The sequence below is a fragment of the mitochondrial genome of Podospora pseudopauciseta (assembly GCF_035222475.1).
Source record: "Podospora pseudopauciseta strain CBS 411.78 mitochondrion, complete sequence, whole genome shotgun sequence".
In the NCBI taxonomy this organism is placed as follows: Eukaryota; Fungi; Ascomycota; class Sordariomycetes; order Sordariales; family Podosporaceae; genus Podospora; species Podospora pseudopauciseta.
Window position 1 is genome coordinate 53,265 of NW_026946662.1, and position 26,338 is coordinate 79,602.

A 26,338-nucleotide genomic window follows, 5' to 3' on the forward strand; every position below is an offset into this window, starting at 1 on the left:
CATACTCATAACTAACATAGAGAGTTATCGTTAATGGTAACATTTCATGAGGTTACTTTTTTATTAGCACTTTTTTTTTTGATTATGTTTTTAATTTTTATATCTTTATTATGTATTATTCTATCATTATTTCATTAATTGAGGTTGTATTGGTATTAGTTCCTGCCCTTTTAGGTATAGCTTATGTTACAATTGCGGAAAGAAAAACTATGGCAAGTATGCAAAGAAGATTAGGTCCTAATTTCGTAGGTCGCACACACAGCGTCTCTAGTTCTTTTAAAAAATATTATCATACTTCTACAACTGATAAATTAATAAATGGTTTATATTTAAACAGAAAAGCTCCTATTAAGCCTTTTAAAGACGGCGCAGCCGTAATTAAAACTTGTGAGGATTTATTGTCTCCTTCGGATCTTAAGACTTTTTTCAGAAGTATTAAAAGTAAAGGGGGTATATATATATTTACTTACAAAGAAAATCCTGAGATTTTTTATATAGGAAGAGCTAAAAATTTTAGAAATAGATTTAAAGCTCATCTTAATATAAATTTACAAGATAAATTTCATATTTTTGCTAATGCTGTAGGTTGAGATAAATTTCATTTTTCAATTATTCAGATTTGTAGTTTAGATATTCAAAAAGAAAGAGAGAATTATTATTTACAAAAATACTTACCTTTATTAAATACAATATATAAAAGTGAGATGTATACTATACAAAATTACGACTCTTTACATGAAATATTAAAACTTAAACAATTAGAATGAAACAAAGATAATAAATATTCAGGTATACCTGTCTATTTATATACTTATAGTGAAGGATCACTTAAGGATAACTATATCAAATTCGAGAGTATTAATAAATTATCTCAATATTTAAATATAAGCAGAGAAACTATAAATATTTATTTAAATACTTATGTTCCTTATAAAAGCAATATTTTTTTAACTGATTTAATAGTAGATTTTGAATTAATAGACAAATTAGTAAGTGATACCATTCAAGGATTAGATTTAGATCGTACTATAAGTAAAAAAGTCTGAGTTTATTCTATAGATACAAAAAGTAATATTGTTAAAAACATTTATAATTCTATAGGTGAGACAATTAAAATTTTAAATGTGTCACATAATTCAGTAAATAATCACTTAAATAAGTGAATACCTGGTGGTATTAAAAACAATTATTTATTTAGTAATGAATTGGATAATTTAAATATAGAAAGATTAAAAGAAGTTCATTTTTCTAGAAAACATAATAACCTTAATGTTTGAATATATGATGCTAATACTTTAGAATTAATAGGTAATTTTAATAGTATAAAAAAAGCAGCAGATTATTTTAATGTAGATTATAGATCTTTAATTAATCATTTAGATACTAAAGAAGCTATAAATAAAGGAGGTAAATTAATATATTTATTTAAAAATGAGTTAGATACAGAAGATTTAAATCTTTTATCTAATAAATTTAATAAAGTTTCTAATATGACAACTAGTATTTGAGTATATAAATATGTAGATGATAAATTAACTTTAATCAATGACAATAAACCTAGCTATATTTCTAAATTATCTTTATCTAAAGATTTAAAAATAAGTGTTAAAACAATAAACAAATATTTAGATTCAAATGAATCATATAAAGGGTATTATTTTTATAGTATATGTAAATAATAGTAAAAATAAAGCGTAGGAAACTTTATTTGGCCTTTAAACCATCAAATTGACGGGGAAGCCTTAAAGCTATTTAGACTAAGCAAATTAAGTAATTAAGTTGTGGCTCGAAAGAGGTATAGTAACACATAAATAGATGCACGAAAGGAAATAGGTAATCCGCAGCCAAGCCCCATATATTTATTGTATAAGTAATGGTGTGCAGTTCATCGACTAGACGGTGGTTGGTATTATTGTTCACATAATACTTAAGATATAGTCAGACCCTATCCGAAAGGATACAGGAATATTTATATAATATTCTGTTAAATGGATAATATTTTTATTATTCAGGGAGAAGGCCCCTGCCTAAATCTACAGTATGATTTTTTTTATACATGATTAAAAGGGGAGATTCGTATTATGGACTACTTCAAGCCTTTGCCGATGCTTTAAAACTATTATTAAAAGAATATGTAGCACCAACACAAGCTAACATAATCTTATTCTTTTTAGGTCCTGTTATTACATTAATTTTTTCTCTTTTAGGTTATGCAGTAATACCTTATGTCCATAGGGTTATATAGTCAAACTACGGGGAACTCCTAAAGCTTATAGTACTAAACTAGGTACGAAAGTACTTAAGCGGCTGAAGTAATTATTCAGGTATAGTAATAAGTTATAAGATGATCAGATGGGGCGCAAGCTCGCTCTGAGAAATGGACAATCGCGTATCTAAGTCAGTATTAAGAGAGCTCGCGCCTATAATACTGTAAAAGAGCAACGAGCAGACGGCTATAGGTATTTATAATATTGTTGTAAATATTTAAGGTGTGCTCTATAAGCTTAGAAATAAGTTATCGTAAAGTGTACGGTAAAAATAACAATGATTCACCATTAATTGAAAAGGCTGTACGCCACTCTAATTCTTTAAAAGTTAATTTTCGTCGTAATTATTCTACGACGACGTCGAAAAATAAGAGCGACGAACGCCTCGCACAAGTAGATCCTTGATTTATAACAGGGAGCGTTTACACCCCGACGCTGAGGGTTGTTTTATGTGTAATATGATAAAAAAACCTAAATATATAGCAGGTTGAGAAATTCAACCCGGAGCTTAGAGCTTGCGCCAGCCTCCAAATTAAACTCCACGTTAAAGATTTTTTTGTTATATTAGGAATTCAACGTAGTTTAGTGCGAAGCCTATATTGGTACTGTAGTGAATAGCCAATCTACATGTACTTTTAGAGTCAGAAAATTGCAAGAGCTAATAGAATTAATTAAATTTTTTGATAAGTATCCTTTAATTTCTCTCCGGCCCCGCGTCATCGAGCGAAGCGATGGCGCGAGGGAGAAAAAAAGGAGATTATCTATTATTTAAACAAATTGTTTCTATTATCCTATTAAAAGAACATTTGACTACTAAAGGTTTACGGCGCAAGCTCGAATTATTAATATAAAAGCAACTTTAAATTTCGGGGCGCTAGCTCTCAAAAGAATTACAATTAATGTTTCCTGAAACTATTCCGGCGCAAGCTCGCCCGTCCTTTAAGAGAACCTTGCGTAATTCCGGATCCACAGTGAATATCTGGATTTACGTCAGGTGAAGGTAATTTCTCTGTTTCTTTAGATAATGGTATTTTTAAGTCTCTTCTATTTAAAATTACTCAGCATGAAAAAGATGAAGCATTATTAATTGCAATTAAAGATTATTTAAATTGTGGGTATTGTTATTTAAGAAAAAAAGAAAACACAATGGATTTTAAAGTTACTAAGTTTTCTGATATTGCTGAAATTATAATACCTTTTTTTTATTAATAATCCAATATTAGGTATAAAATCTTTAGATTTTAAAGATTGATGCTTAGTATGCTTCGCCAGGAAATAGTAAAAAAAAGAGAGCATAAACAAGAAGAAAATATTATAAAAATAAAAGAAATTCAAAAGGGTATGAATAGGGGAAGAAGTTTTTAAATTTTTTATTATTACTTTTATATAAGTATGGACCTGGTCTAGCTATTAATGATTTTAGCTTAGGTATTTATTATATCTTAGCTGTATCTTCATTAGCCACGTACGGTATACTATTGGCTGGATTTTATCTTAAAAAAAAAAGTCCTTCATTTGTAGAAACAAATGATAATAATCCGATTGAATTTCAAGAAAAACTTATCATAGGTCAACTTGAAGCGAAATATACTTTCTTTATAAAGTCATTAGGTTTAAAGTATAAACGTTCAACGACTAGTAGGTTATTAAAAACATTAATAGTTCTACCAAGAGCAATCGGGGTTTTAAATTATTTTTTAATTGTTCAGTTTTTAAGTACAATATTTATAGAATATAATTTGACCTGACCGTATAACATTTTTTATTCGTTATTTATTTGGAGCTTGTGCCTTATATTAAGTTCAATGTATGTGTTAATTTATGGCTGCACCGTTCTTATAGTTTTTTTCAGCTTTACTTGCTGCTTCGTAGCATTGTTGTTATTAAGTACTAGGAGTCATTACGCGAATAAATCAAATAATAAGGCTAATACTAAATCCAAGTTATCAACTGTTAAGCTTAGTACTTCTACTTATCTCCGTCAGGGATGCTTTGCAGGGAATAGTGATAATAAACTGAAACGTTTTTATTCTACCATCCGGGAGGGCGCAAGCTCCCACACAGGTGTGCGAAGTAGTCCTGGGCAAAAGACTAAAAAAAATTCTTTTGTCGCTGACAGTGATCTTTTAAATAATGATGAGTTTAATTTAGATCAGGAAAACATTGATAATAGTAGTAAAGATTTAAATGAAGAAGATTTAAAAGCTTTACATTCTTTGTATATAAAGGATTTATTTAAAGATAGAATAGCTCCAGTAGTTCCTTTTGATTCTAATTTAATTTTAGTTTCTTGTAATTTATCAGATTCCCAGGAAAAATCAGAATTCTTAAAACAATGAGGGTCAAAAGGTGGTATATATATTATGGAATATATACACAATCCCCATATATATTATATAGGTAGAACTACTCTTTTTAAAAGAAGAATTAATAATCATATTAAAGCTGATTCTAACAGTAAGTTTCATGCTTTTTTAAAATTAGTTGGTTTAGAACACTTTAAATTTTCTATAATAGAGATTTCTTCTTCTAATGAACAAGGGATTCGGGAAAATTATTATCTTCAAAAATTTTTACCTTTATTAAATACAACCTTTTCTTCAGCTTTTTCTGAATCTACTATATTTATGAGTTTAACTGAAAAAATAACTAGTTTAAAAACTACAAAGTTAACGTCAAAAAGTAATCAACCTATTTCTATTTATACATATTCTTTGGAAAAACAAGGTGATTGTGAAGTAATAATTCCTACTTATACTAAATATAATAGTATAGGTGAAGCAAGTAAAATGGAAAGAATTGCTTATGGAACTGTTTTATTATTTAGAGATACTAATCTCCCCTTTAGAGGTAAATTATATTTTACTAAGCCTATAATAGATTTCAATTCTACATTAGATAAAGTTAATAATATATTAAAAGATGTTAAATTAGTAAGTAATATAGCTCAAAGAGTATGAGCATATGACGCTTTAACATTAGATTTAATAAAAGGTAGTCCTTTTGAATCTAAAACTCAAGCATCAAATATATTAGGTATTAGTCGTAATGTTATTAATTATTTTATAGATACTAAAAAAGCTGAAGGAGTTAAAGGGACTTATTTGTTTAGTAGACCGTTAAATGAGTTAGAAATAATAAGTTTAAGAGAACTTTCAGGGAATATTAGATTAGGTAATAAAATAAAAGTGTATGCTTATGATGCTATAACTTTGGATTTAATAAATAATGAACCTTTTTCTAGTATATCTGATACAGCTGCCTATTTTAATGTTAATTATAGAACAATAACTCGCCATTTGGACACTAAATTTGCTACAAAACAAAATAAGATGAACGTGTACTTTTTTAAAAAGGCAATTAATTCTGAATTAAAAATAGAATTAATGAAGCAGGCCGATAAGTCTCGTTATGTTCGTAGTGAAATTTGAGTATATAAATTAGATTTACAAGGTAAATTAATATTGTTGCCTGATCAGCCTTTTAAAACTAAGCGTGAAGCTGTACGTGTCTTGCATATGCATCATACTGTAATAACTAAATACATAGATACGGACTTAGAGTATAAAGGATTACTTTTATATAGTACACCTCAAAATAACGATTATTAAATGTTAAATTAGTCACTAGTTTCTTATTATATTTTTAGCATTAGCGTTTTTAAACCTTCCTTAATAAATGTTATTTAAGATTAAGACATAGTCTGAACCAGTTCGAAAGAACTAGATGTAAAGCATAAACAGTTTTACGATAACAACATTTGGAAGTGCTAATAGTAAATATGCTTTTTTAGGATCCTTAAGAAGTACAGCTCAATTGATTAGTTATGAATTAGTTTTAAGTTCTGCTATACTTTTAGTAATTATGCTAACTGGAAGTTTAAATCTTAGTGTTAATATAGAATCTCAAAGAGCTATTTGGAATATATTTCCATTATTGCCTGTATTTATTATATTTTTTATAGGTTCTGTTGCTGAAACAAACAGAGCCCCCTTCGATCTCGCTGAGGCTAGTTTAAATTATCAAATAATCTTAGCTTATTATTATATTACAACCGTATTTATTTCAATTACTAGATTAATAATTTTTAATTATATTTATAATATCACTATTATTATGAATATTTACAATAATTTTAGTATAATACTACGTACATTTTACAAATTACACTATGCAGCTGGAAAGATAAACTTTAAAACATTCAAAAAATTATATAGTTCCTTAACTCTCAAAGTGAGTTCACTACACCCTGAATGAATAACAGGTTTCACAGATGGAGAAGGTTCCTTTGGTATTAAAATTTATAAAGCTAAAGGCTACAAACTAGGATGAAGATTAGATCCTTTTTTCCAAATTAAATTAAATGCCCGAGATATAGATATATTATATCGTATCAAAGAATATTTTGGAGGAGTAGGAACTATAAGTTTTGAGAAAAATACGGCTAAGTATATTATTAGAAAACTTAGTGATATTGTAGATATTTTGATACCGCATTTTGAAGCTTATCCTCTATTAACTAAAAAATTTGCTGATTTCGAATTATTTAGGCAAATTATTTTAATTATAAAAAATGAATCTTCTTTAAGTGAACAAGGATTTATAAAAATCCTTAAGCTTAGATATTATCTGAATAAAGGAATATCAGAGGAATTAAAAGAATTATACCCTAACTTAGTACCAGTAATGAGACCTGAAGTTCCAGAAAGAAAAATTCAACCGGAATGATTAGTAGGATTCATAGATGGGGAAGGTAGTTTTAATATAATTACAGTCGAGAAAAAGTCTTCAGATGCACCATCAATACTTAGCACTAGTTACAAAGTATGATTACATTTTCAAATAACACAACATAGTCGAGATACTACTCTCATGGAAAGAATAGTTACATTTTTTGATTGTGGTAGTGTAAAAAAAAGAAACACCGACGCTGTTGACTTTAAGTTAAATAAATTCGAGTTGTTAGAAAACATAATTATACCTTTTTTTCAAAAATATCCACTTCAAAGTGCTAAAGTTTTTGATTTCTTATCTTTTATTGAAGCTGCCGATGTGATTAAAAGTAAAAAAAACCGTCAGTGGACAGCTGAACAATTTGCTAAAATTCAAAATATTCAAAGTAATATGAATAAATACATCAAAGAAAATAAAAACGAAAAACAAGATGATGAAAGTAATGAAGGTAAATAACTATCACGGGAAATGACCCTGTTTAATGTCGTATTTCGGGCGCAAGCTCGTACTACTTATAACCGGCGTTTAATTATTAATAATAGTTAGTGCGAAGCCTTAAACTTTATTTACTCTCGAGGGCTACCGACCCACCACCAGCTACCACTTTTTATTATTTATTAATAAATAATAAATTTTTAGGCGGCGGCCGAGTTATCTTAAATTTTTTTGTTACATTATAGATTTTTGATTCGCGTTAAGATAGTATAAAGATTGATAAAGCTGAGGCGTTTAAATAAACAATACGATTCGGTCTCATTAAAGATCACTATTTGCTGGAAAACCCTATTGTTATCTGGTATATTAGGACAATCAGCAGGAAACCAAAACAATAAGGCAGCCTTGTTATGAGTAGGATCCTCAGAGACTATACGTGATCGCCATATAAACATAGGGTAAGATATAGTCCAAATTGGTGCGCAAGCACGAAAGATACTAAATATAAGTTTGAAATCTAACTTTATTGCGTATAAACTAATTAACAATAATTTAATCTATATTAAAAAATCTGTGCTTAATATCAATAGCAATAAAAGATATTATTCTAGTGTAAGAAAGATAAATTCTAAATCAGATAAAAGACCTATTCCTATTATTAGCTTAGGTAATCTAAATGATGCTAACTCTATTAAATCTTATTGCGAATTATTAAAAGGTAAGGGTGGTATATATTCTTTTGTTAATACTTTAAATAATAAAAGATATATCGGTAGTGCAAAAGATTTGTACATAATACTTAATGAACATATTAGAAATAAAAAATCGAATACCGCCTTACAAAAAGCCTTTGAGAAGTATGGCCTAGAAAACTTTAATTTTTGTATTTATGAATATTTTACATATGAAAGTAAAGTTATGAGTCATAAATCTTTAACAGACTTAGAAACTAGTTACCTGGGAAGATTCCATATAGATACTCTTTATAATTTTACAACTTCAGCTATAAGTATTACAGGTTATAAACATACGGATGAAGCTAAATCAAAGATGATTAAGCGTTATGAAAATAAAGAGAAGCATCCAATGTATGGTAAAAACCACACTAAAGAAGCTTTAGCTCTAATTAGTAAACCAGGAGAGTTAAATCCTATGTTTGGAAGAAAACATAGTGAAGTAACTAAAGATAAGATAAGTAATAAATTAAGTAAGTATCCATTAGGAGTAGGTATTTATGATTTAGATAATAATTTAATAGCACAATTCAGAAACAATGTAGAACTTGCTAAATATTTAGATATATCCAGAGTTACAGTAGGTAAGTATTTAAGTTCAGGGATTATTTATAATAAGTTATATTACTTTAAAGCAATAAAAGATTAAATGGTAAACTTATATTTTTTTTTTGGAATCAGAACTTGTTAGTGGATTTATGACAGAACATGCTGCAGTAGTTTTTGTATTCTTTTTCTTAGCTGAATACGGAAGTATTGTTTTAATGTGTATACTTACAAGTATTTTATTTTTAGGGGGTTATTTGTCAATAAATAGTTTAGATGTCTTTAATTTTTTTTATTCTATCCTTTTTAATATAGGATTTATTGATCTTAATTTTTTTAATATATTTTATTATTTCTATAAAGAAATTTTTGTTAATAATTCTATTATAGAAGGATTAATATATGGATTAACTATAGGATTAAAAAGTTCTATTTTAATATTTCTTTTTATATGAGTAAGAGCTTCTTTTCCTAGAATACGTTTCGATCAATTAATGGCTTTTTGTTGAACGGTTTTATTACCTTTATTATTTGCTTTAATTGTTTTACTTCCTTGTATATTATATAGTTATAATATTTTACCTGTTAATGTTTTATAGTTAACCTCTATTACCCTTAAATAAAATACTTTTAATATTTTGATTTCATATTTGAATATGAAATGGGATTTTAATCGATTTAGCTCCAGTTATCCAAGGTAGAGGGTAGGTAGGGTACTATGATTAGTACGTAGTACGTAGTGCGTAGTACGTAGTGTGTAGTACGTATGCATAGTCATAATTTAACATTAATATACGGGCTGACGGGCTGACTGGCTGGCTGGCTGGCCTACATACATAGACGCGGCGCAAACTCCTCCTCACACAAATGTAATAATACTAATAATTAATCTTATAGGTTAAAATATATTTGTTATATTAAAATATGTTAGCAATGTAACGTAACGTTATTATATAATAAGTATGTTAAAATATATTAGTGATGTTGTTGTAATATTAAATTGTAATTCATAATTTAAATTTAGTTTAATTTAGTAAGCTGGCTGGCCTACATACATAGACGCCGCGAAAGCTCCTCCTCGCTATATATAAAGCAGACGAAGTAGAGAGCTTGCAGACGAAGTATAAATATCCGCGCGACGTAGTATGCATACTTCATACTTCGTCTAGTCTTTTTAATGAGGCAAGTGATTATAGTCAGTTCACTGTAGCAGGGAACATTTAGAACTCTACTTCATATCCCGGAGGGATTAGAAGCCTGCCTATTTATAAGATTCCTTGACTTAACTGGTTAAAGTGTATTTTTGATAAGAATAATATCAGCGTTCGAGCCGCTGAGGAATCAAAGAAGGTCAATTATTTAAAGCTTGCGGATATTGATACTTCGTCTGCAAGCTCTCTACTTCGTCTGCTTTATATAAAGCATACGAAGTATGTATGGCGGTATAGTATTAATATAATTAATATTATGGTTGTACGTTATTTACATTTCAAGGTTAAAGAGAATTGACCGAGTGGTTTAAGGTGGCTAGCTTGAGATTAGTTATGGTTAATCTCCATCATGGGTTCGAATCCCATATTCTCTGCGTGCGCAAGCTCTACCTATATTAAAATTATAAACTGAAGGGCGAGGAGCCGAAGCCCATCTCTTTATTTATTTATTTGGAGCTTGCGCCTACATATGAAATGAAGTACACTCCGGCTTCGCCGGAAGTATGCAGGCGTACCTTTACTCTTGAGTAGCATGCCTGCATACAGAAGTAGGCGGGCCGAAGTATGTAGCACGGTTTGATTAGTTTATAGTTTTTACCTTCATTATATAGTACTAGGGTACAAACTCTCTTTAACTAAGGTGCAGGGCGCAAGCTCTAAATTTTATATTTTTACGGGTTAGAGTCAGATTGGTTACGACATCTCATTTGGGATGGGATTATTCTGTGTTCGAGTCACAGTAACCCGATATATTTACTCCTTGTGTAACCACATGTTTGTATTTGGCTGGAAAAAAAAATTTTTAAGTTAAGTTAGAGCTTGCGCCTTTAGGCGTGGCGTGACACAAACTCCTCCCCCTCGTTATAGCTATACTAAGGGTATAAATACAGTATTAATTTATTGTAGAAATTATAAAAATATAAATGAATTGTATATATCTTTTATATTATATCTAAGATATACAAGTATATAAAGAGACTATTATGGAAATACGTGCTATGTATTAAAGAGAGAAATTTAACTTATGTACATGAATAAAACATATGAACTCTTAGAGAAATTATTTAATAAACGAAGTGAATTGAAATATCTTATTAACTTCAGGAAAAAAAATCAAACGAGATTCTATGATTAGTGTGAACTAAAATAGAGTAGCCTATATAAATAAGTAAAATGGCCTAAAAGCTGTTTGAATTTATGGGGAACCTTCCTCAAAGGCTAAATATAATACATGAGCGACAGTGAAAAGTACCGTGAGGGAAAATTTTTTTGAAATAGTAGTTTTATAAGCAGCTCAAGCTGATAATAAAAAGCAAGAGCGTACCTTTTGCATAATGGGTCACCAAGTTAACATTAGATGCGAGCTAATTATCTTGATTTGATAGATGACATGCATAGTTAAACCGATCATTAAAATAATGAATAGTGTCTAAAGTTAGACCCGAAGCCTAGTGATCTTACTATAGTCAGGGCTATAAAGGTCCGAACGGGTTATCGTTGCAAAGATATCCGAAGAACTATGGTAAGCGAGTGAAAGACAACACTGACTAGGATAGCTGGTAAAAAAATAGCCTAAGCAACTATTTAGGCCAGTTTGTAGAAGTGAACCTTCTGCTATAAACCTTCAAATTGCGGGAAAGCCCTAAAGCAATTTCAACCAAACAGACGTGGTAACATAGTTTGTGGCACAGGTAATGACTCGTGGTACGGTAAAATCGAAATTGATACGCGTAAGTGAAATGGGTAATCCGCAGCCAAGCACCAAATATTAGGCAGGCTTCTAATCCCTCCGGATTATGAAGTAGAGCTCGATAAATGGTGTGCTGTTCATCGACTAGATGTAGGTTGGCGCAAGCTTAAGATATAGTCAAGCCTCATCCGAAAGGATGCAGGGCATTAAAGTACTTTTTATTAACATTTACTGCATATGAAATATGCAAACAAGATCCGCCTTAATGTAGTATATTCAAACTTCATTATTTTCTGTACAAGCAGCTGTAACCAGCTACTTGCAGATATAATAGCCGACAAGTTATTATGAATAGATACCCGTAGCAGCTACAAGCAAGGTACACTGTAGAAAGGTACTCGGGCCATTGGAAGGTTAGCACCCTACCCCAGTGATAGAATTGAAAGAATAACCTCTGAAGTAATTGAATATATTCATTAATATATAAAATAATTAAAAAAAAAATAAGCTACTAAAATATACTTCTTTCTACATACAAATATTAAACAGCTATGCTGTTATTTTTCATCCAAGTCGGATGTTAACCTTTCTATGGTAAAACCAGTAATAACTTACTATAATAGCGAGCTTGAGAAAGATCGTATATTAAAAGAAAATAAAAATAAATCGGTAGTGTATCGTTGAACTAACAATGTAAATCAAAAAACATATATTGGTAGTTCCTCTAATTTTTCTGTAAGATTATACAAATATTATAGTGTTAAACATATAATGAAGTATAATACAGCTATACATAATGCTCTTTTAAAATATGGACACTCAAACTTTACTTTAGATATTCTTGAGTACTGTGAAGGTGTAGATCCCATAACAAGAGAACAATATTATTTAGACTTATTAAAACCTGAATATAATATATTAGAACAAGCAGGTTCATCATTAGGATTTAAGCATAGTAAAGAAACTTTAGAATTTTTTAAAAATGAGCGTAAAGTGAGTGAAGAAACACGAAAGAATCTATCATTAGCTGCAACAGGTAGAATCTTAACTGAAGAAGATAAAAATAAAATATCTAGCTCACGTAAAGGTATAAAACTTTCAGATGAGACACGTGCTAAAATATCGGCAGCGGCTATATCACTTAACGGTGTAGCAGTTATAGTTAAAAATCTTATTACTTCAGAAGTAATAGAATATACAAGTTTAACTGAAGCAGCTAAAGCTATAGGTGTAAGTAGAACTGCTGTAAAAAAAGCCATTATCTCTGAAAAACCAATAAAAAAAATATATAGTTGTAAGCAAGCAGGCCACAAAAAATAAAATATAAAAAGTACTTTACTGCCCGTTAAATGGATAGTTTATAACTATTTAGGGAGAAGGACCTCGGCTTTATCCTAAATTAGGATTAAAGAGGTAGATCTGTTTCTGCGAAACCTATAAAAGTAGGCAGTTTAAGTAACATCTTAGTAGGTACAGAACTTTATCTCAGACAAGATGTATATTCTCATATGGATAAGTAAGGCGCGGGGCGGCGAAAGCTTTTCCTCGCTATTTATCTATTTATATGAAATACATTTTATTTGTATACATCGGGGGATCGTGAAGATTTTATCGGTGAGTATGTAGACTCGGAATGACAAAGATGGTTCTTGAATTATCGGACATAGAATGCTAAGGTTGTATGTCAAAAGGGAAACAGCCCAGAACAAAGAAATAGTTAAGGTTCCAAAATTATTATTAAGTGAAATTAAGAGGGTTTTTATATAAGTCGACAAGAAGATAGGCCTGGAAGCAGCCATATTTTAAAGACCTCGTAACAGAGCACTTGTTAAATCTTAAAAGCATCGAAAATTTATCGGATCTAAATAATATACCGAAACTTTGTCCACAAATGACCATAATAAATTAAATTATGGTCATTTTTGTGGGGTAGCAGAACGTTGAGTTAATATTTGACTTTTCTTTTTTAAAGAAAAATATAGGACAACTCAAGTGATAATGGTGACATGAGTAACAAAAAAGAAGGGCTATGTAAATTATAATATAATATTATATTATATTATATGTTAAGCTCTCTCGCCTAAAGCTTATGGAAAGAGTTTTAAAAAAGTAACGGCCTCTAAGTTGATAATACTTATATTATTGCGATGAGAAAATCTAATTACTTTAGACAACATTTAACCTTCAAGGCACGGGCAAGCACCTCGAAAAATTTATTTTTTTTTTGAGGAGCTTGCAGCCGCGCCTTGTAGGGAGTGAAAAATGTGCTGGAAAAAAAAGTAACCGATCTGATTTTCTTTATAAAACTAAGTGGGTGACACTACTCATGCATGCAAACTACTGCGTAGTCAAGCCAGCATGTAGTACGTAGTACCACTCGCTTAATTAAGGAAATAGGAGAAGGAAGTACCGTACCTAGAAACTGAAACAAGTAAGCTAGTAGAGAATACGAAGGCGTAATGAGGTAACAATCATAAAGGAACTCGGCAAACTAACTACCGTAACTTAGGGATGTTTGTCCTCCAGTAATTTAAATATTAACACTTTAAATTGACTGGTAATATATTGGGAAAATTTCAAAGACTACACTTAATCTTTAAGATAAGTAGATTTGAAGCGAAGTTTATTAGTATTTGGGCGTAAGCTCTATATTGCAGAGCGCAAGCTCCTATTTAGTCTATTAGATAACTTATTTGTACTATTTAATACTAAAAGAATCAGTGATATAAAAAAAAAACAATAAAATCGTTCAACGACTATGGCGTGAGTAATACAGCAATAATCGCCTTTTAATACCCAACATATCTTTTACCCATAATATGTAAATATAATAATGTCCAATAAATGAATAATCAAATAAATAAAAATTTTTATGAGTGAGTTGCTGGATTTATAGATGCTGAAGGGTGTTTTCACATAAAACGAAAAATTATGTCTAATAATAAAATTCGTTATTATTTTGAGTTTGTAATAAAATTACATATAGACGATGAAGCCGTTTTAAGGACTATTTGCCTCGCACTAGGTGTGGGACGAGTAGTACTAAGACCTAAATATAATACTTGTTCCTTTGAAGTAGGTTCTGAAAAGGAACTACGTATTCTTATCGATTTATTGGATGAGTATCAATTAATGGGTGATAAATATTTAGATTATATTAATTTTAGGGAGGCTTTCTTTTTATACTTTGACCGTCCAGGTTCAGTTACTGAATCTTTGAAGACAAAAATTGAAGAGATACGAGCCGACCATAATACAAAACGTGTATCTACTACTCTACCTATCAATTATAAACGCGTAATTACTGATTATAAGTTATTAGGGTTTATAGAAGGAGAGGGTAGTTTCATCGTACAAACACAAGGGTTAACTCCTAAATTTGAATTAGAGTTAACTTTAGCTCAAAAACCCCTTTTAATCGAAATTTGTGAATATTTGATGCTACGTAGCCAACTAATAGCTAACGCGACACAATCTCTAAATCTGCCTTCTAAGGGCGGAATTAAAGTACGTGACCGTAAGGCTAAGGGTAATAGCAAACCTTCGGTAAGATTAGAAATAACAGGAATTGATTTTTTACACAATTATTTTAATTTATTTTTAAGTAAATTAGAATTTTATTCTAGAAAGAAGGAGGATTTTAAAACCTTTGGTTTTATTTGTAACAAATTATTTAGCAAAGCACACATTGATAATGAAGAAGTAAAAATTTTATTATTAAGGCTTTCAGAGGGAATGAATGGAGCAAGATTATCTACAAATAAACTTACAGATAAAACATTAACTGATAAGATTATTTGCAGGGATGAAGAGACTCCTGACTCTTAAGAAAAATAAAGCTCATACTCCCTTGAGTATGAGATTTATATCACGTACATATAGTCCACTGACCGTGGACAGGAATATTAGGATAGAAAATATTAGCGAAATTGGTAATAAGATATGAAGACATAGTCTGAACCATGTTGTGAAATATGGAAAGTTAAGGTTAAAATAATTAACCTTTAATGACTGATAACAAGTTGAAGGAGGGCTCATTAGTCTCGATTAATACGAGTAAAAAGGAAGAAGCATGAAATATTGTTGTACGACTGTTTAATTAAAACAAAGCACTTTGCATAAAGATGAAAATCTAGGTATTGAGTGTGATCTCTGCCCGATGCCGGCTGGTTAACGAATTAACTATATTGATAAAAGTATGGTCTTAGAGGAACCCCCGGTTAATGGCGGCCTTAGCGTGAGGGTCCTAAGGTAGCGAAACGCCTTGGCCGTTAAATGCGGTCTTGCATGAATGATGTAACGATACAACAGCTGTCTCTATGATTGACTCAGTGAAATTGGAATAGCAGTGCAGATACTGCTTACCTCTAGTTAGACGAGAAGACCCTATGCAGCTTTACTGTTACTAATTATTGAATATGATCCCGGCTATTCTGAGTGTATAAGGTAATTGATAAAATATAATTGAAACACCTTTATTATTCCATCATATTATAATTTATTTATTTTAAATTTATCTTAGATTTTTATACTATGCACTACTAAACGTGCTAGTATGGAAATCAGTGTAGCTATATGCGGAACTAAATAAGAAAGTCAACCGAAATAAATAAATCAAACTACAAGGACGGCGCTATATATAGCTCGTCGTCAAAATACGTATCAGTATGGTGTGATAAGGCAATTTTGTGGCGCAGCTACATAGCTGCACCGCTAGTTAGTTGACACCTCACTATGAAGTTACTAATTTACGAACTATAAAATTACGAAGTTAGGAACTTCGTAGTTTACTCATACCAATACAATACGTATTTATAAGGTAGAACAATTGTTAGGAGACAGTTTATGCGGGGCACAGACCCCATAAAGAGTAAATGGGTGTGTCTAATAATAAAAAAATTTATGTTTGCAATTTTTTATAGTAATCCTATATTTAATCATGTATGTTCTATTCATAGAATATAATATGAATGAATTCGATTCATTTATAATATAGTCCTTGGGTACAGTATAAAAATTATATATGTATTTTTGCAATATAATTTCCATGAAATTAGGAGGTAAGATTTTATTTATAGTGAAATTAGACGTAATAAAGTAAATATTATGAGATAGGCGCAAGCTCGAGGCACAATTTCTGGCGCAAGCTCTGGCACCTCGAGTTTGCACCTCTCTAATATTTTACTATAGTTATTATTTAGTGCTGCTGTGTTTAAAATATTTAGCGCAAGCTAAATCTAAGCCTGAAGTAAATAATAAAAATGTTTGTTACTTATAAAGCTTAATGGCTTAATCTTGCCTTACTGTTTGATTAACAACAAATCTTACAGTCGCGTAAGCGGGGCATAGGATCACAAGATACAAAAAGGAGAGATCTTGGATTATTGGAAAAGCTACGCTAGGGATGTTTGTCCTTCAATATTTATATTTATGTATACGAAGTCCGCATACAGACGTATAGACATACATACTACGTTAGGGATATTTGTACAGAAGTATGTCTGCATAAATATCATACGAAGTATGAAATCGGCTTACGTACGCAATAAATAATTGATAATATATTGGGTTAATTTCAAAAATTACTTTTAAGGCTGGGGGTGATATATAGCTGTATACAGCTCGCTCTAGAAAAAAAGTAAATTTGAAGCGAAATTTATCTCAGCATTATAAAGCAGCTAGCTGCTTTACATAAAGATAAAATCGTTCAACGACTATAAGGTGAGTAATGCTAACAATAATCCTTTATTAATACCCAACTTTCTTTTTTTTTTAATATGTAAAAAAATATAATAAATTATACATAGCATGAATAATAAAACTCCAAAGTTTTTATCTATTTTTTTGGCGCAAGCTCTTAATAAAGATAATAAAAAAATACCTTTTAAAAGTAAATCTGAAGTAGGAAAAAGATACTTTCCCCCTGTATCTAGGGAATGAAAAAATAGTATTTATGTATTTAATAAAAATAATATAAAAAATATGCCTATTTATGATTTAAATATTAATTTATTAATTAAAAGTTTTTTTAATTTGTATTTTAATCCTAAATTTTTATATAATAAATATAGATCATATAAAACTAGAAGTATTTCATTAAATAAAATATTTGCTAGTAAGGCAGAAGTAAAACATACTAATAATAAAGCAGTTATAACTGTATATGTCTATAACAGAGAAAAAATATCTTTATTAAAAAAAATAAAAAAATTAAACAAAAATCTTTTTAATTTAATAGCTAAATTTGCAGTTATTTTATATAAGAAGGAAGGTGGCTGCACACGAAGTCTGGCTGCTTCTAATCCGGAGGATATGCAAACAAGCTATAGCTCTGATTTTAAGGATTTAGCTAAAGCTGATAACCAACCAGTAGCCCTACGAAGTCTGCAAGAAATTTTTAAATATGAAAAAACTCTAACTAAATCTTTTTTAATTAAAAACTTAAGACTTCTTAGAAAATATAAATTAAGACTAAATCTTAATAAATATAAATTTGAAGAAAAACTTTTATATAAATTGAAAAATTTTATAGTAAAATATTATAATAAGAAAGTTGAATTTAATATTGTAAATATTAGATCGGTGGTATTTCATAGTGATTTTTTCACTAATATTTTACTATCTAAATTAAAAAATAGAAGAGCTAATATATTAAGAACGATGGATACTATTTTAAATAAGGTAGTTTTACCTAAAGTAAATAGAATAATAGAAAAAAGTTTTCATATAAAAGGTATAGATTTTAAATTATTAGAAAATAAATATCTAAATACTAAAATAAGTTATATACTTAGAGGGGGCAAGCTCGATAAGAATTTATCTAAATTCTTAAATAAGTTATTTTATAACGTTATGAGTGCCGCTGCCACAGCAGCAGCTTCACACCAGTGCCTTAATAAAGATTATTTAAAAATATATGAAATAATTTTTAATTCTATAAATTATAAAAATATGGGCGGTGTAAGATTAGAAGCTAAAGGTAGATTAACTAAACGATATAGAGCAGATAGATCTCAATTTAAAGTAAGGTGGAAAGGAGGTTTGAAAAACATTGATTCTTCATATAAAGGATTATCATCTATAAATATGAGAGGTTTTGTTAAACCTAATATTGATTATTCAATACTAGCGTATAAACGTCGGATTGGTGCTTTTGCAGTAAAAGGTTGAGTGTCAGGTAAATCTTAGTCTACATCAGCTACTTATAGTTCAGTTAATACGAGTATAGATTCATGGGCTGTCACAGGATTTTCTGATGCATAAGGTTCATTTAATATAACAGTTTATAATGATAATACTCGTTCTACTAGTTGAGCTATAAAATTACGTTTTAAATTTGAGTTACATAATCGGGGAGCTTGCGCCTACATATATTAAATGAAATTAAAAAATTCTTTAATGGAGGAACTATCATAACGGATGAAAATAGTCAAATTAAATTTGAGTCTTTAAAAGAATTAGAGTTGATTATAAATCATTTTGATAAATATCCTCTAGTTACAAAAAAATTTGAAGACTATCTACTTTTTAAACAAGCTTATGTAATGTTAAAAAACAAAGAACATTTAACTGAAGTAGGTTTAAAAGAAATACGTAATATAAAATTATATATGAATAAAGGAAGAGTTTTAAGTTAAAAAGCAATGTGGAAGCTATAAATAAAAAAAAATAGCGGAAAATAATAGGTTTGTATTTAGGGCGTAAACTCGTACATTAATTTTAGGTACGAGCCCCATCTGGTGAAAAAAAAATAAGAAATGAAGAAATAGTCTGAACCCTTTTGTAAAAAATGGAAATAAATTAAAATGATAACAAGTTGAACAGGCTAATTTGCGCAAGAGTGTACATAATGAGTGCGCGGTTTGGCACCTCGATGTCGGCTTAACTTATCCTCACGGATGCAGAAACTATGTAGGGTACGACTGTTCGTCGATTAAAAAGTTACATGAGCTGGGTTAAATACGTCGTGAGACAGTATGGTTTCTATCTTCTAGAGGGAATTAGAATATAACAAGGATTAATCTTGTACGAAAGGAACATGGGGTACTGTTGTATACCCAAAAGGTATGCCAATTTTATTAACCTCTGGTTTACCTGTTGTTTATGTGCCTTGTATTAATTTCTTTTTTTTCGACGTCGTACGAAAGAAAAAAAAGGAAAATGGGATGTTATAGTCACTAACTAAATAAATAACATAAGCATGGCAGGAAAGCTAAGTTAGTCAAAGATAAGTGCTGAAAGCATATAGGCACGAAGCTTGTCTTGGGATATTTCTTAAATATACGTAATATAATATTACGTCATTAGGCTTAATTTGCAAGAATCTAGAGATTTTAAGGTATTAAGTACTAATTTTATAGTAAACTATATAATTGATATATTTTATTTAAAGCCGAGTTAGCATAAAAGGAATGCAATTGTTTTGTAATCAATAGAAGTAAGTGCGATACTTGCACCCGGCTAGGAGTTATAAGGATTAGTAGTCAAGTGGTACGACATAGCTCTTTCAATGCTACCATCGCAGGTTCGATTCCTGCCTAGTCTATTAGGTAGGCGCAAGCGTACATACATAATGGCGAAGTATATCGAGGAGCTTGCGCTATATATACAGCAGACGAAGTATAAATATCCCTACGTCAGGCGCGGAGGTTTACATACGACGAGTTATATATATAACCCTACGTATGTATACCCAGCACCGTCATTCTTTTTATTGAGGCTATAGCTCAATTGGTAGAGCGTACTGCTCATAACAGTAATTATAAGTGTTCAAGTCACTTTAGCCTTATGGCTGTATATTCTGCTGCAGACGACTTCGTCGTGCGCTTTAACTTTTAAGTGTACGACGAAGTCGTCTGCAGCAAAAGTTCTTAATAATGCGGGTTGGTGTAATAGAAACATTTTTGGCTCATGCCCAAAAGACAAGGGTGCAAATCCTTTACCCGCATCTGTATATAGATATAGATTTCAGGCTGGCTTGGTGGCTACGCCACAGGAAGTATGCGCCGCTATATATATCGCTATATATGGCGGCGCAAGCTCCTCCTCGAGCTTGCGCCCTCCTCCTTTAATATGTAATATGAGCATGCGCTTTAGACTGGTGCGACATATAGCGCTGGGCACACAAGCTTCCTGACGAAGTATGTCGGGCGCCATAAAATGTAAGGCTGCTCTTATTTATATCTTTATTATATCCGAGTGCTGGAATGGTAGACAGTGCAAGCTTAAGTTTTGCTGGTTAATAGCCGTGAACGTTCAAGTCGTTCCTCGGATATTATATAGTTCTGGGTGCTATATATAGCGCAAGCTCCTCCTCCTCCTCAGGGTTGAGATGTTGCTACTTGCGCTAAATAATTTAAGCGTACGACGAAATCGTCTGCACATAAGGGGATATAGTCTAATTTGGTAAAACGCTGACTTTGCACGTCGGATTTTCAGGTTCAATTCCTGATTTCTCCATAAGCCTGAGAAGCTCAATTGGTAGAGCAGAGCATTGAAGCTGCTTTGGTTGTAAGTTCAAGTCTTACCTTAGGCATAAAATATAATGGATGTGCTGGAAATGGTAGACAGGAGCCGCTTAGGACGGTTTGGTTTAACGACTGTACAAGTTCAAATCTTGTCATCTATATTTTATAATATATAGAAAATTTAGGCTGCAGCTACTAAAGCTAAAGCTCTTTATTGAGTATGTTGTGGACTAATGGGTAAGTCATAAATTTTTGGTATTTACAATTGAGTGTTCGAATCACTCCAACATAATTTTTTTCTATCCGAGCTTACGTCCTGGCGAAGTATGTCTGGAGGGGGGCGATATACCGCACGAAAAAGATTAAATGGATTTTTCGTGCGGTATATCGCGCGCACAAGCTCAGAAAATTTATAATTAGGTTAGTAGTGCTATGTTTATACGCTACTTAGGCGCAAGCTCTAATTATTGCTATAATATACTTATATTTAAGCTGCAATTGTGGCTTCGCAGCTTCGCGTGCTAAAGTTATAAAAAAAAATAAACCTCGTATTTATTATATAATAAATATTATAAAGCTTATAGAGCTTGTGCGCGATATATACCACACGGAAAATATGAGAATCTTAATATTGAGAAGGAGCTTGCTTGCGCTATATATAGCGCAAGCTCCTCCTCGCTCTTATTATTTTAAGGATAATATAGCTCAATAGGTAGAGCGACTGTATGTGGCACAGTAGGTTCTCTGTTCAAATCAGAGTATTGTCCCTTTATTGTTTTTAGGAGGAGGAGCGCGGTGCTATATATAGCACCGCGCTCCCTATCCTTTTTTCCTTACGCTAAGGACTAGCACTATCTGCACACGATTTCTTGCGACGTATACGCTAGTATAACTAAGTCGTACGTACTACGTACTCCTTATATATTTAGGGTGCTGGGCTTACATACGTACGGCTATATATATAGATATATAGCTCGTCATCTGTACGCGACGTAGTACGCATGACGGTATGTATGCATACTACGTCGCGCGAGCTCCTCCTCGTGTGTGCGCAAGCTCTAATATAATAAAGTAGGCCCGGGTAGTTTAAAGGTAAAACCTTAATTTCATACGTTAAAGATGAGAATTCGATTTTCTCCCCAGGTTAGAGGTTAGTTGATTGGTTGGCTGATTGGTTGGTTGATTGGTTGGTTGATTTTTAGAATGAGGAATTTTTATATGTTTTTATAGGAGCTTGCACGACTTCGCCATATAGGTGGTGGCAGACATACATATATGTCACCGTACGTATGCGCCGTATTTATTTGAGTTATAACAGTAAAGAGCATCACATCGTTGCTTATTATTTAAGCAAGCTCGCTAATTATTAGCCGTTCAAGCTTGCTTAAAATAATAAAGCCTTAATTTTTTTTTTTATTTTATGATATTTATAAGTATAATAGGATTATTACTGTCGAATGCCGTTACTTTAAGGCAGGATATGTCGGTTAACTTCAACCGAATTGCTCTTATAGATTTGATTTATTGTATTTTACATGATACAATGAGTTTGTCTATAATTAATAAAGGTATTGGGCTACATGGAGGTTTATTACATATTACTAATATAACATTAATATTTCATATATTTATTTTTTTTTTAAGTATATTAATATTACAATTAACGAGTTTCTACCCCCGAAAAGCCTGAATACCTGAACATTCATCATTAAAAGATATAATTTATCAAAAATTTTTAAATTATAGAACCAAAATTTTTAATAAAATGGGGGAACATATGAAAATTATCGAATATCCTTTAATATTATTATTTGTTATCAGTGGAGCAGTCTTTTTAATGTCTACGAATGATTTAGTTTCTATATTTCTTTCTATTGAATTGCAAAGTTATGGCTTGTATTTATTAAGTACTATTTATAGAAATTCTGAATTATCTACAGCAGGGGGTTTAATTTATTTTTTATTAGGTGGTTTAAGCTCGTGCTTTATTTTATTAGGTACAAGTTTATTATATATTAATTCTGGTACTACAAGTCTGGATGGGCTTTATATACTTAATAGTATAAGTGATGTAAAAGATGGTGCTGCGGATATGCCTGCTTTAACTTCATGGTATAAATCATATTATTTAAATTTTGCTTTACTAGTATTTAGTATAGGGTTTTTATTTAAAGTAAGTGCAGCACCTTTTCATTTTTGATCTCCTGACGTATATGATGCTATACCCACTATAGTTACAACATTTGTGGCTATAATAGCTAAAATTTCTATTTTTATATTTTTGTTAGAATTAGTTTATCATACAAATAATTATTTATCAGAATTTAGTTGAACATACCTTTTATTAATAAGTTCTCTTTTTTCATTAATAATTGGAACTGTTGTTGGTTTGACACAATTTAGAATTAAGAGATTACTTGCGTACAGTACTATCTCTCATGTAGGTTTTATATTATTAGCTTTAAGTGGTTGTAGTATAGAATCAACACAAGCTTTTATATTTTATTTAATACAATATTCTATAAGTAATTTAAATGTGTTTATTATAATAATTACTATAGGGTTTTCTTTATATGGTTATATAACAACAAATAAAGAATATAAAGATTTATTAGATAAAAATAACTCTCCAATACAAGTAATTAGCCAATTAAAAGGGTATTTCTATATAAATCCTTTATTATCTTTAAGTTTAGCTATCACAATTTTCTCTTTTGTGGGTATACCACCTCTAGTAGGGTTTTTTGCCAAACAGATGGTATTAAGTGCTGCTTTAGATAATGGTTATATTTTCTTAACTTTAATTGCAATACTTACTAGTGTAATTGGTGCAGTTTATTACTTAAATATAATAAAAAAAATTTTTTTCTATTTACCTGATCATAGTATAAATCCTTCTATAGGTGAATTTTTATTTAAAAAGGGTTTAATCTTTGAAGCTGGGGATTTTAAGGGTAGAATTACACTTATATCTAGCCCTTTTTCTATTACAATTTCTATAATTACATTGGTAATATTATTATTTATATTTATGAATAAAGAATGATTAAGTATGGGTACCATATTGGTACAAGTTTTATTTAGTAATTAAATGAGTAGTATGACATTATTTATTTTATTTGTATCTATAATTGCTTTACTTTTTTTATTTATTAATTTAATATTTGCTCCTCATAATCCTAAAAATTGAACAGGGAAATCAATTAATTGGGTAAAACTATCAAATTCCGGGAAAACCTTAAAGCTTCTGATACTAAGCATTAATCGAAAGGTTAATTGTGGCTGAAGTAATTACTCAGGTATAGTAATAAGTCAGAAGATATACGAAAGTATAATAGGCAACCGCGGATCTAAGTCAGCTTTATTGTCTGTAAAAGAGCAACGAGTATACGGTAGTTGTACTAATAATTTAGTATTAAGATGTACTCTAGTGGGCTTAGAAATAAGTTATCAGGCTAAAATCCCTTCTAACTCTATAAATTTTAAAAGAAATTTCAGTACCTTAGAATCTAAACTAAATCCTTCATACATCTCGGGGTTTGTAGATGGTGAAGGTTCTTTTATGTTAACTATAATAAAAGATAATAAATATAAGTTAGGTTGACGTGTAGTTTGTAGATTTGTAATAAGCTTACATAAAAAAGACTTAAGTTTATTAAATAAGATTAAAGAATTTTTTGATGTAGGTAATGTATTTCTTATGACTAAGGATTCTGCACAATATCGAGTAGAATCTTTAAAAGGTTTAGATCTTATAATTAATCATTTTGATAAATACCCCTTAATAACTAAAAAACAAGCTGATTATAAGTTGTTTAAAATGGCTCATAATTTAATAAAAAACAAAAGTCATCTTACAAAAGAAGGATTATTGGAACTTGTAGCTATAAAGGCTGTAATAAATAATGGTTTAAATAATGATTTAAGTATTGCTTTCCCTGGTATTAATACTATTTTAAGACCTGATACATCGTTACCTCAAATTCTGAATCCTTTTTGATTATCTGGATTTGTTGATGCAGAGGGTTGTTTTAGTGTCGTAGTTTTTAAGTCTAAAACATCTAAATTAGGAGAAGCAGTTAAATTAAGTTTTATTTTAACTCAAAGTAATAGAGATGAGTATTTAATAAAAAGCTTAATTGAATATTTAGGGTGTGGTAATACAAGTTTAGATCCTAGAGGTACTATTGATTTTAAAGTAACTAATTTTTCTAGTATAAAAGATATTATTGTTCCATTTTTCATTAAATATCCTTTAAAAGGAAATAAAAATTTAGATTTCACAGATTTTTGTGAAGTCGTAAGATTAATGGAAAATAAATCGCATTTAACTAAAGAAGGATTAGATCAAATAAAAAAAATCCGTAATAGAATGAATACGAATAGAAAATAATAGTTAAAATCAAGGCGCAAGCTCTAAAATTTATAGATATGAGAAATTTAGCTTAAACGTATCAAGAGAAGTATAGCATATTTGAATGTGGTTTTCATAGTTTTTTAGGGCAAAATAGAACACAATTTGGTGTTAAATTTTTTATTTTCGCTTTAGTATACTTATTATTAGATTTAGAAATATTATTAACTTTTCCTTTTGCTGTTAGTGAATATGTCAATAATATTTACGGTTTAATTATATTATTAGGGTTTATAACTATTATAACTATAGGTTTTGTTTATGAATTAGGTAAAAGTGCATTGAAAATTGATAGTAGACAGGTAATAACTATGACAAGGTTTAATTATTCTTCAACAATAGAGTATTTAGGTAAAATATAAATTTGGACTTTATTTTATAAAATGCCAATTTTGTACTTCTGCTTATTTACTTAATTTGTACTTCGTATGACTTCGTCGTACGACTTCGTCATACTTCGAGTTTACGCCGAAGCACGAAGTAGTGCTAATATTTAGCGAAAGGCAAAAAAAAAAATTTTTTTTTTAGGTGTAAGCTCTATAAATTGTAAATAATATATTATATACCTAGATATAGCTGTTTATGTTTAATATTAATAAAATTAATACGGGTGGCGGCATATGTTGGCTAGCTAAAAAGTCACCTTTTATTTTTTTTTCCCATTAGCTCAATGGTAGAGCAGAATACTTCTAATATTACGGTTTTTAGTTCGAGTCTAAAATGGGAATCATTATTTATCCTTATACTTTTAAAGTATATACAGTTATTATATTACTTTTTTTACTGATCTGATATTTATGGCTTTACTTTTAAATATATTTAGTAGATAATTCGCCCCCC

General features: G+C 30.1%; 4 protein-coding genes and 16 non-coding genes across 20 annotated transcripts, besides 13 other annotated features; all 20 read left to right on the forward strand. All coding sequences in view use genetic code 4, as the record gives it.

Moving 5' to 3' along the window:
• Positions 1-110: 110 nt before the first annotated feature.
• Positions 111-9,315, forward strand: nad1 (NADH dehydrogenase subunit 1; the record flags this gene model as incomplete). The annotated part of the gene is made up of 5 exons: positions 111-251; positions 2,078-2,224; positions 3,659-3,755; positions 6,031-6,278; positions 8,845-9,315. 5 exons carry the CDS (start codon positions 111-113, stop codon positions 9,313-9,315), a joined length of 1,104 nt encoding a protein of 367 aa, XP_062761053.1.
• Positions 252-1,679: a mobile genetic element.
• Positions 252-2,077: a mobile genetic element.
• Positions 2,225-3,658: a mobile genetic element.
• Positions 3,756-6,030: a mobile genetic element.
• Positions 3,758-5,878: a mobile genetic element.
• Positions 6,279-7,457: a mobile genetic element.
• Positions 6,279-8,844: a mobile genetic element.
• Positions 8,355-8,819: a mobile genetic element.
• A 672-nt stretch (positions 9,316-9,987) lies between the features above and the next one.
• On the forward strand, positions 9,988-10,060 carry trnI(gat). Its single transcript has one exon. It is a non-coding gene; the product is annotated as a tRNA-Ile (tRNA).
• Positions 10,061-10,215: 155 nt separating this feature from the next.
• Positions 10,216-10,301, forward strand: trnS(tga). The gene has a single exon. It is a non-coding gene; the product is annotated as a tRNA-Ser (tRNA).
• Positions 10,302-10,601: 300 nt separating this feature from the next.
• On the forward strand, positions 10,602-10,675 carry trnP(tgg). The gene has a single exon. It is a non-coding gene; the product is annotated as a tRNA-Pro (tRNA).
• A 161-nt stretch (positions 10,676-10,836) lies between these two features.
• rnl lies at positions 10,837-19,994 on the forward strand. Its single transcript has 4 exons — positions 10,837-11,488; positions 13,040-14,130; positions 15,643-17,023; positions 19,437-19,994. It is a non-coding gene; the product is annotated as a large subunit ribosomal RNA (ribosomal RNA).
• Positions 12,128-12,937: a mobile genetic element.
• Positions 14,462-15,445: a mobile genetic element.
• rps3 (ribosomal protein S3) lies at positions 17,426-18,805 on the forward strand (the record flags this gene model as incomplete). The annotated part of the gene is made up of 1 exon: positions 17,426-18,805. The coding sequence occupies one exon, from the start codon at positions 17,426-17,428 to the stop codon at positions 18,803-18,805; it is 1,380 nt and encodes a 459-aa protein (XP_062761054.1).
• Positions 18,970-19,254: a mobile genetic element.
• Positions 19,995-20,008: 14 nt separating the features above from the next.
• Positions 20,009-20,079, forward strand: trnT(tgt). The gene has a single exon. It is a non-coding gene; the product is annotated as a tRNA-Thr (tRNA).
• An 11-nt stretch (positions 20,080-20,090) lies between these two features.
• Positions 20,091-20,162, forward strand: trnE(ttc). Its single transcript has one exon. It is a non-coding gene; the product is annotated as a tRNA-Glu (tRNA).
• A 170-nt stretch (positions 20,163-20,332) lies between these two features.
• trnM(cat) lies at positions 20,333-20,405 on the forward strand. The gene has a single exon. It is a non-coding gene; the product is annotated as a tRNA-Met (tRNA).
• Positions 20,406-20,494: 89 nt separating this feature from the next.
• On the forward strand, positions 20,495-20,565 carry trnM(cat). The gene has a single exon. It is a non-coding gene; the product is annotated as a tRNA-Met (tRNA).
• Positions 20,566-20,809: 244 nt separating this feature from the next.
• On the forward strand, positions 20,810-20,891 carry trnL(taa). Its single transcript has one exon. It is a non-coding gene; the product is annotated as a tRNA-Leu (tRNA).
• Positions 20,892-21,003: 112 nt separating this feature from the next.
• Positions 21,004-21,076, forward strand: trnA(tgc). The gene has a single exon. It is a non-coding gene; the product is annotated as a tRNA-Ala (tRNA).
• Positions 21,077-21,079: 3 nt separating this feature from the next.
• trnF(gaa) lies at positions 21,080-21,152 on the forward strand. Its single transcript has one exon. It is a non-coding gene; the product is annotated as a tRNA-Phe (tRNA).
• Positions 21,153-21,161: 9 nt separating this feature from the next.
• Positions 21,162-21,245, forward strand: trnL(tag). Its single transcript has one exon. It is a non-coding gene; the product is annotated as a tRNA-Leu (tRNA).
• Positions 21,246-21,303: 58 nt separating this feature from the next.
• On the forward strand, positions 21,304-21,376 carry trnQ(ttg). The gene has a single exon. It is a non-coding gene; the product is annotated as a tRNA-Glx (tRNA).
• A 401-nt stretch (positions 21,377-21,777) lies between these two features.
• On the forward strand, positions 21,778-21,851 carry trnH(gtg). The gene has a single exon. It is a non-coding gene; the product is annotated as a tRNA-His (tRNA).
• Positions 21,852-22,159: 308 nt separating this feature from the next.
• Positions 22,160-22,230, forward strand: trnM(cat). The gene has a single exon. It is a non-coding gene; the product is annotated as a tRNA-Met (tRNA).
• Positions 22,231-22,504: 274 nt separating this feature from the next.
• On the forward strand, positions 22,505-24,175 carry nad2 (NADH dehydrogenase subunit 2; the record flags this gene model as incomplete). Its single annotated transcript has 1 exon — positions 22,505-24,175. One exon carries the CDS (start codon positions 22,505-22,507, stop codon positions 24,173-24,175), a length of 1,671 nt encoding a protein of 556 aa, XP_062761055.1.
• Positions 24,176-25,860, forward strand: nad3 (NADH dehydrogenase subunit 3; the record flags this gene model as incomplete). Its single annotated transcript has 2 exons — positions 24,176-24,265; positions 25,537-25,860. The coding sequence occupies 2 exons, from the start codon at positions 24,176-24,178 to the stop codon at positions 25,858-25,860; spliced, it is 414 nt and encodes a 137-aa protein (XP_062761056.1).
• Positions 24,266-25,477: a mobile genetic element.
• Positions 24,266-25,536: a mobile genetic element.
• A 294-nt stretch (positions 25,861-26,154) lies between the features above and the next one.
• trnR(tct) lies at positions 26,155-26,226 on the forward strand. The gene has a single exon. It is a non-coding gene; the product is annotated as a tRNA-Arg (tRNA).
• The last annotated feature ends 112 nt before the right edge of the window (positions 26,227-26,338 follow it).